The sequence below is a fragment of the Prosopis cineraria genome, unplaced genomic scaffold (assembly GCF_029017545.1).
Source record: "Prosopis cineraria cultivar Desert tree isolate PC_DT_omini unplaced genomic scaffold, ASM2901754v1 PC1, whole genome shotgun sequence".
In the NCBI taxonomy this organism is placed as follows: domain Eukaryota; kingdom Viridiplantae; phylum Streptophyta; class Magnoliopsida; order Fabales; family Fabaceae; genus Prosopis; species Prosopis cineraria.
The window spans coordinates 35,238,874-35,248,861 of NW_026555332.1; the positions used below are offsets into that span (position 1 = coordinate 35,238,874).

At 30.9% G+C, this 9,988-nt stretch overlaps 1 protein-coding gene across 1 annotated transcript; it reads left to right on the forward strand.

The window, feature by feature from the left end:
- The first annotated feature begins 213 nt into the window (after positions 1–213).
- Positions 214–4,190, forward strand: LOC129292790 (uncharacterized). Its single transcript, XM_054930470.1, has 4 exons — positions 214–224; positions 1,690–2,145; positions 2,761–2,829; positions 3,987–4,190. Exons 1-4 carry the CDS (start codon positions 214–216, stop codon positions 4,009–4,011), a joined length of 561 nt encoding a protein of 186 aa, XP_054786445.1. The 3' UTR covers positions 4,012–4,190.
- Positions 4,191–9,988: the final 5,798 nt, after the last annotated feature.

A 9,988-nucleotide genomic window follows, 5' to 3' on the forward strand; every position in this document is an offset into this window, starting at 1 on the left:
TAATCAAATTCACAAATTTTTAGGGACTTATTAGAACAATAAACAAACATTGACATACAGTCCACGAGAGTAAATAACCGAATGTGGCTTATACCACGAATACAAACTTGGACACTCAGTCCACGAGAATAAATAACCAAACATAGTCAAAGCTATGAAACAAACGTGGACACAGTCTATGAGGGCAATACTAATTAAACATGGCTTGAAGCCATGAAACAAGTGTGAGTATGATGCTTAAGAATAACCATCCCTCCGTTCCACGTGTATTAGCCATCGCACAGGGCTAGCATCTCCTATAAACACCCTGCTAACTAGGTGTATCATGGCGCGCTAAGGGCTAACGGAACTGCCGTTAGCAACCAGTGTTCTATATAAAGTCCCTTTCAAATTCAATTACAAACATGCGAGGAATTGATCATTATTCAATCAAATTTTCCTTTTCAATGTCGAACTCACATGAATTGTTTTTCTATAGCAATTCAATAATTTCCAAAATAAAATCCCACAATTAGAATTCAAACTTGTATTTACTGATTAACTAAAATGATCAATTCTGGTAAAATAATTTCATGAAATCAAGTAATTTAACCAATAAAATATCTCACAATCACATTGTTGTCGTAAAAAAAGAATTTGCATAATAAAAGAGATTTTAATGAAATATCAGTTGGGACGCTATCCACTTACCTGTAGTATTCCCAAGAGCAAAATTCACTCTTAAAATCTTCAATCCTCCCTTACTACCTCAATCGAGATTTTCTTTCTCCAAATCTCCTATTCAATAGTACAAAATTTTAGTGACCTTTATCCATGTTTAATAAACCCCCTTCCCATAACAACGCTATAATCATTAAGTTCTTAAATTAATTCGATATATAACTAAAGTCCTTCAATCCTTACAATACATACATACATATATATATATATATATATATATCCAAAGCTTTGTCAATATCAGACTTATCTTCCCAACTTGCCTCAAGCACAAGTAACTAAATTTTATTTAAAGTGTATACATTACAAGCGTGCACACCCAAACTCTTAATTTAAAAAGAAAGAAAAATACTTCTATAACTCACTTTGTCAAACACCATAATTTATAAATTATCAACAATGCCATTTTCAAAATTCAGTTAACCATCCAATAACTACATAATCAAATTCTCCACAAGGCTAAGTTGACTTAATCAAAGCCCATATCAAATGCATCATCACAAGAATTAATAAAATTCATAAATCTCATTATTAGATAAAACTCTTTCAAGTAGACATTTTTGTCAAACACCTTTTATGTATTATTTCTTGAACTCAAATCAAATATTTTCTCCTTGATTCCAACTCCCAAAAATTTTACAAAATAAATATTTGAATAAACCAACTGTAATGACCAGGAAAAATAATAATAATAAAATAAAATTAATTAAATTATTAAAAGGTGTTTAAAGTTTATTTTTATTATTTTTATCATTTTTAGAGCAAATATATCAAGGAGAAATTGAGGTTTAGTGGACTTTATGCAAACTACATTATTGATAGGTCCTAAATTTGAATTTTTATGAGGCCAAGAGTGGGATTTTTCCTTTTAGCTTTAACTTAAGGCAAAATTATGAAAATGCCCTTATGTTAAATTAAATAAATAGAGAAAGAGATAAGGAGCAGAGCACGTTTTCTTTCATTTGGGATCAGATTCAAGAACCATCGAGAGAGAGAGAGAGAGAGAGAGAGAGAGAGAGAGAGAGAGAGAGAGAAAGTCATAGATCAGCTGAACTGGAGTCATCTCTTCCGTCTCTGTCGTCTTCTTCCTCCTTCATCATCTTCAACGTCGCTGGAGGTGTGTGTGCTGCTACCGTCCGCTCAGCCTGCAGCAGCTTCTTTCTCCTCTGTTTCTCGTCATCGAGCTCTCATCCTTTCTTCTCCATTCTGTCCGATCGAAGGTGGTAAGCATGTTAAAAACTGGGCTGTTGTTGGAGATCCGACAATGTTGCTGCTGTTCTGGGGATCGTGGAAGCTACCAATCCCTTCTCCTCCTCATTTACGTGCCATCGTTCGAGTTCTTTTTCTGTTCAGTATGCTGATTCTTCTTCCTTCTTGCTCTGTTCATCCACTTGATATCTTGGTTCTTTGCTTTGTCACGTTGAGTGAGTGAGTTGAGATGCTTCAATCCTTCTTATGATCTTTGCTGTGGCTGTCACATTCCTTGCCCTGTTTTGTCGTGAGATATGTGGAGGAGGAGAATTTATTTAATTTATTAAATTATTAAATAATTTATTTATTTTTCTTTCTTTTAGTTAAGATCAATTTGAGGAAATGGAATTTAGGAAGCTGATTATTTATATATTTATGTTAAAGAAGTTTTGTGAAGATGAAATAAAAGAGGAAGAAGTTGGTTTGAGTTCAAGTGTGAAGGCACAAAAGGTGCTTGACAAAAGAATTGTTAGGAGGAGTTTGCTTAATTTTGTATTTTTTAAAGTTCATTAATCCTTGTGAAAAACATGTTTAATTTAGGTGTTATTGATTCATGAATTTAACTTGTAGATTGCAAATTAAAGGAATTTGATTATGAACTCATATGAATTCATATGTAACTAGTTAAACTCCTGAAGATAGTATGGTTATGGATAAATTGTTGGATAAATGCTGGAAGATTAGGAAAAATTTTAATTGCATGGTTGGAATAATGCGCCTAAAGTGTTTGATGCAAAGATTTAGAGAAAATTTTATCTCAAGTAAAGTACATTAAGATCTTATTTATTATAGGGTGATTGCGAGAAGGGTAGCTCGATTGGAGTTGGAAGAAGTGAGTTTTGAACTTGGAAAGCACTACAGGTAAATGGATAGCATCCCAACTGATTTTTTTCAATCAAAATTTCCTTTACTAAAATATTACGTTTTTTTGAAAATTATTTTAATAGCATTAATGCAATTATTAGATATTTGTTGATTAATATTACTTTATTTTGAGAAATTAGCTTTACCAAATCTGAAATGTTATTTGATCAACTAAATCAAGTTTAAACTTTGATTATGAAATTTTTATTTTATTAAATATTAGATTGATATAGAGAATGATTTATGTGAGTTCGACGTTGAAAATTATTTTTTATTCAATAAATGCAAATATGAGCATTGGATATGAAGTTTTATTCTGACAAGTTTTAATGCTTAAAAGTATTCATGCGAGTTTGATTTTGAGAATAAGAATTGTATCTTGAAAGTGATAATTTTCTCGCATGTTTGAAAATGGTAAAAAAAAAAAGACTTTTTTATACAGAACACTAGTTGCTAACGGCAATTTTGTTAGCCCTTGACGCGCCATGGTACACCTAGCTAGCAGGGTGTTTATAAAAGGTACTAACCCCGTGCGATGGCCAACGCACGTGGAACGGAGGGATGGTCATTCGTGGGCTTTGAACCCGCGTTTGATTTCGTGGCTTCAAGCCGAATTTGGTTAGCATTACCTTCGTGGACTATGTGTCCACATTTGTATTCGTAGCTTCGGCTGCGTTTGGTTACTTGCCCTCGTGGATTGTGTGTTCACATTTGTATTCGTGGCATAAGCCGCGTTCGGTTATTTGCCTTCGTGGACTGTGTGTCCACGTTTGTTTATTGTTCTTAAGTCCCTAAAAAAATTTGTGAATTTGACTATTTGGTGATTTTATATTTCATTAGTTTTTATCTAGTAAATTATTTACAACCATTTATTTCATTTATGTGCTTTCTGAAAATCAAGTGATAAAAGTATGTGTTATGATATTTCGATGGTTTAAGATTTTATTTAAAAATTTTATAGTCATTTTGTTTTGAAGTTTATTAAATTTTTATGAAAAATTGTTGTCTATTTAACTTACATGATTATTTCAAACTTTTTTTTTATTCATGTTAAATTATTTATTGTTAGGACGTTATTCACTGAAAAATTATTTTGATCTCAGATAGCATAATTGACGTTGTACCTCTTGCTAACCAATGATGGTTGTTTGCAGAACAGAATGGAGGTTGGTTCTATAAATATGTTTTATTGATGTAAATATGAAATTTATGTATTATGTCATGAGATATATAATTAGGTGCTCCACATAACTTATAAATTAGAGTCCTTAATTTATTATACATTGTGTCTGCTGACTGGAAGGAGCTGAGCTCCTAATTGATACAATGTTTAAGGAAAAAAAATTTTGTGATGCAGAATTTAGGAGATTTTATTCACAAAGAAGGTTCTGTCAAAATTTTTACAAAATGTTGAATTAATTATTATAATGATTATTATAAATAGTATTAAAAAGGTCAGTGTAAAGCTAAGTACATTTTAGTCAAATGAAATAAAACTTGAATTTGTAACTTACAGAATGTGTGATGTTGTTCACATCCTGTACCGATCACCCTTTATTTTTGGAACGTGACACCAACCTTCCAAATTCTATAAAAATAACTGTCTTTTACTGATAGTTTATTTAATCAAGCAACAATATTATCATATATATATATATATATATATATATATCATATCCTTATAGAACAAGACTCCGTCTTAATCATTTTATTGAACATCAATCTCTTACTAAGTTTTTTTTTTCTTATTCAATTCTAATTTTCATTTTTTTTCTTATTCAATTCTAATTTTCAAAAATTTCTCAATATCAATCGTTGAATGATTCTACTTCTAAACAACTAAACCCATTTTGTTATTGTTATATATATATATATATATTAAACAGCTCCAAAGTATTTAAATCATAAACACCTACTTAAGGATTGAAAAAAAATTCATTCCAGCTTTTTTAAATTTCACCCAAGTTATCTCCTATTTACATGATAGTCACAAATAAAGAGGAGTTTAAAACCCCAAATCAGCAACGCAAGACAAGAAGATTTGCAGTCTCAGCCACTACAGCATACACTCGCATGAAACCAACAATAGAAATGGATTCAACGTTCCTCACCTGAAGCAACAATGACACAAGCACAGAAGAAAAAAACAAGAGATTTGCGACTCAGATCCATAATGGCAAAAGCTGGAAGAAGGAGGTGCTGCTGTTCGAACTAGGAAGATGAAAATAAACGTTACGGGTGACGTATGAAGCAAGGAAAATAGTGGAGGAGATCGACAGCATCGACCCCCATAATGGCACACCAACAGAGAAGCAAGCGAGAATGAACGAACTCAGATCAAAGCAACGGCAGAACATCAACATACTCTTACCCGCGACGGTTAAAACCATGAAGGAAGATCCGTCGAGTGAACGGCGACTTGTTATCATTGTGCTCTCTCACTCAATCTCTTTCTCGTTCGACTGGACCTGAATAGGGAAGGAAAGTAGAGAACAGATGATGAAGGCAGAGTTCGAAGCTTCTAGCGACACTTCTACTAACTAGAACACACGAGCATATTAGGAGAGAAGAAATATCTAATGGGTTAGGAAAGGGGTAATATCGTAATTTCGTTCAGGTTGAAAATGAGATAGAAAAAAATAAAACCTCTATATATTTTTTTTATCTCCAAGAGGACCTCAATGTAAATAACCAAAATTATTTCTACTGAGCCACCAAATTACTTTTAATAAAACTATCCTCCAAAATTAATAAAACTATAATCAAAAAATGTTTTTATAATAATAGACAAGGACACATTCAGTAACCCGCCCATATAAAATAAAACTAACATATTTGACTTAAATAAAATTTAAACTCTAAACTTTCATATAAGTAACCAATATGAATTCAACCAAGTCACTACATCTTCATTTGTCAAAATTAAAATAATTAAAATTAAATATTAATTGAGATAGAATTTATTTAAGTTTAAATTTAATATCATTATACTCTTACTAGACTAACATTGCTTCATGATAAAATATTGTTAAAATTAATACAAATACAATTAAAACTTATTATTATATATTTTAAATTTTTACTTAAAATTCCTAAGTTATTACATTCCTCCCTCCTTTAGAAATTCAATCCTCCAAATTTAAACATGAACTCATCTCAATCTTGATATAAATGCAAATATTTAGTATGCATACCACTTTCAACTTTCTTAGTAGCTGCCCCTTGAAAATGATTGCACTAGAACACCCTCACCAACGCAATTTCTTTCAATTGTAACTTCTTTACTTACTTATATAGAATGATAACAAAACTTCTTCATACATTAAATCTAGATCTATCTAAATCCCTTGAGTCCCAATCACATGAGAAAAGTCATACAAATATTTTCTAAAATTATAAAAACTAGCTTGATCCCTTATTACACATCCTTTCCACTAAAGTCAAGACATTACTCTAACTTTCACCAAGAGCCAAAATATAAGGTCTTAGCATAACATTTACAGCTCAAATTGTTCTTTCATATTGATCCATAATTTGTAATAGTACCCAAAGCTTCTTGAAAGGTTTATCAAAAGCATAAAGTAACTTATAGTTCTTAATCCGTAGTTAAGATGATGAAACTCCATGCAATTCTGCAAACTCTTCTGATCACTATTGCAATTATACCAATTCCTAATAATTTGGCTTAACTTCTACACAACCTAAAGAGCATGGGAATAAACTCATTATTATGCCCTTCTTCACATCATTCTTTCAATATGATATTTGATCAAATTTTTTCCCTTTGGCACACCCTCAACTTGAGACATGCATATCATTGTCATATTTAAACACTTCTTCTTATTAATAAGAAATTTATCATCATTATACTTTCTACTACTAAGAACAACTTGCATACAAATACTACTCTTCAAGTAAGTGTGGTATCCAGCATAAACAGTGTTGATGTTCTAAACTTTTTTTTTAAATACATCAAAATCCCATCAACCTATTCCATCATAAACTCATCAAAGAATAATCTAAATATCATATCCATTTAATTTAAAACATTATAACTCTTGCTCTTACTCACATATCTTTTGTTATTTTACCCACTTGCTTTGTCTCCACCACTAACCACCAAAAATCATTTCAAGTCACTTGGAATGTTCAAAACATCATATAAGTAACTAATATAATTGGTTAAGAATAATAAACCTTAATTCCTCTTCATCTAGTTTAGCATGTTATGAACATATAATTGATTCTAAACTTTAGATAACCATAACTTGAACTAGGAAGATCTAACATTACAAATAAAATCAAACCAATTCTATATTCAAAGCACTATCTATTATCCTAACTCACCATTCTCATAACAACTTTAATTCCAAGGTAATTAAGCTCATAAGCATAATGAGTTCTTTCTTCCTTTTTCTATTCCTATTTTTTATGCACTTCAAGATTCAAGTTAAACTAGCAATCTTTACAATTTTTCCTTAATACTTGCCAATACATATCTATGAGTTTTTAAGCAAATTCTTTAATTTTTGTAGCTTCATCCTAGAAAATAGTTAACTCTTATTTCTTAAGGTATTTAGCAATACCTTTATCACGCTTAGTTGTCTTAATAGATCAAATATTCTTCTCTCACTTATTTCCTCAAACATTTGGCATGCAACTTAAAAACCCAACTATAAATTAATTTATAGTTCTCAATATACAAGTCAAGAAATACCTCCAACCACTAACATAAAATCACAAGAGTTCCTAAACTCCAATTCTTAGCATATATAGTATATAATCATAGAGGAGGACTCAAGTTCCTTTCATTCCTCTTACTACAACTAGAATATATATATATATATATATATATATTATTTTGGATAATAATACTTTTTAAAAGCTCCTTCCTTCTTTCTTTTCCCTCACTTACTTTCCACCTCATTCCTTGCCTTATCTAGATGAAGCTATAAGAGCAAATAGAAAGAACAGAGACCAATTCGCACACCAAGACATCACACAAACGATGACATTTAAGGCAAAAAGATAAGATAACAATTCTGATAAATAACACCCACATAAACGCACAAAGAAAGATAAAACTTTGACCTAACCACCATCCATTTGGCCCACCATAAAACAAGGGAAAAGCTAGAGTCGAGATGTAACACACTCAATTATTTTTTATAAAAACGAACTAATTGATTTGTAAAGCTATTCTTCCAAACATAAATTGTGATAATTTCTAAACAAACCTTTTGCCTTTTCTTTCTTGAGTAAATGTTGTATTTCTATATTAGTTTGAGAAGGGATCCTTTTGCACTTTCAAAATAAACCTCTATTAAGAGTCTTAGAGCTTTACCACTTCGATTATGCCTTTATGGCACTTGGATCTTAAGTGTACCTTGATCTCTAAAATAAATTCGCAAAAATCATTAAACTCAACAAAATTTATAACATACAGAAGAATACGAGCTTCGAAATTAATAGCATGTTGCTATATTAACGACAAACTCTATTGAAACCATCTTGCTATATGTCCTTCTACTTGACACTTAGCATCTAGGATACAATGTCACTACGCAAGGAAAACATAAGATATAGTCAATCTAATAGATAGAACTCATGGAATAGACATGACCACTAAAAAAAGAGACACAACAAAACTCCTAAAAGGCCTTCAATGATGCCTCAATTATGATTATGCTCAGGTTCATAATTATAATTGAGACCCTACCGAAGAACACTCGCTCCACATAATTATAGGAAACTTAAGCTCTAATACCAAATCTGTCATATCCTAAAATTTTAACATGACTAACATGAAAAAGAAAAGTTCTAAATTAATGTATTAAGTTTTACTTTTCACATAAATCAAAACATCAAACTTTTTATAAAATTTCTGCACAATAATAACATAACAAAAAGAGGCAGGACCCTAACTATAGTTAATGTAGAGCTCTCTAAATCGAACTTCCAAAAGATACTATATATTTTTTGAGTTTTACATGATAAGATGATATTCTCAAAAATAATGTTCTAGTCAATTGATAATGAGCTCATTAGAGATCAACAGGGAGTATGAAATCAGCTTTGGTATCTGAGACCAAATAAATATTTTCAGTGAATAACATCCCAACAAATAATCAAACATGATTAAAAGGAAAGTTTGAAATAATTAGGTAAGTCAAATAGACAACAGTTTTCATAAAAATTTAATAAACTTCATAATAAAATGACTTTATAAAATTTAAAAAATTCTTAATCATAAACTATCATAACAAATGTTTTTGTCACTTGATTTTTAGAAAAACATAAATGAAATAAATGGTTGTAAATAATTTACTAAATAAAAACTAATGGAATATAAAATCACCATAATTAAATTCACAACTTTTTAGGGACTTATTAGAACAATAAACAACGTGGACACACAGTCCACGAGGGTAAATAATCGAATACGACTTATGCCACGAAAACAAATGTAGACACACAGTCTACGAAGGCAAGTAACCAAACGCATTTAGCCACGAACAAACGTGGACACATCCACGTTGTAATACTAATCAAACGCGACTTGAAGCCACAAAATAAACATGAGTATGATCCTCACGAATAACCATCCCTCTATTCCATGTACGTTGGCCATCACACAGGGCTAGCATCTCCTATAACATCCTGCTAGCTAGGTGTACCATAGCGTGCTAAGGGCTAACGGAACTGCCGTTAGCAACCAGTGTTCTATATAAAGTCCCTTTTAAATTCAATTTCAAACATGCGAGAATTGATCATTATTCAATCAATTTTCCTTTTCAATGTCGAACTTGCATGAATCATTTTCCATAGCAATTCAATAATTTCCAAAATAAAATCCACAATTAAATTCAAACTTGTATTTATTGATTCACTAAACGATCAATTCTAGTAAAATAATTTCATGAAATAAAGTAATTTAATCAACAAAATATCTCACAATCACATTGTTGTCGTAAAAAAAATTTGCATAATAAAAGAGATTTTAATGAAATATCAGTTGGGACGCTATCCACTTACCTGTAGTATTCCAAGAGCAAAATTCACTCTTAAAATCTTCAATCCTCCCTTACTACCTCAATCGAATTTTCTTTCTCCAAATCTCCTATTCAATAGTACAAAATTTTAGTGACCTTTATCC

Bases quoted from the DNA above. Each gene is read 5' to 3' on its own strand.
- LOC129292790 (XM_054930470.1), top strand. The intron at 2,146-2,760 runs GTGAGTTGAGAT...TATTTATTATAG, and splicing joins TGCTTTGTCACGTTGAGTGA to GGTGATTGCGAGAAGGGTAG. The intron at 2,830-3,986 runs GTAAATGGATAG...GGTTGTTTGCAG, and splicing joins GAACTTGGAAAGCACTACAG to AACAGAATGGAGGTTGGTTC.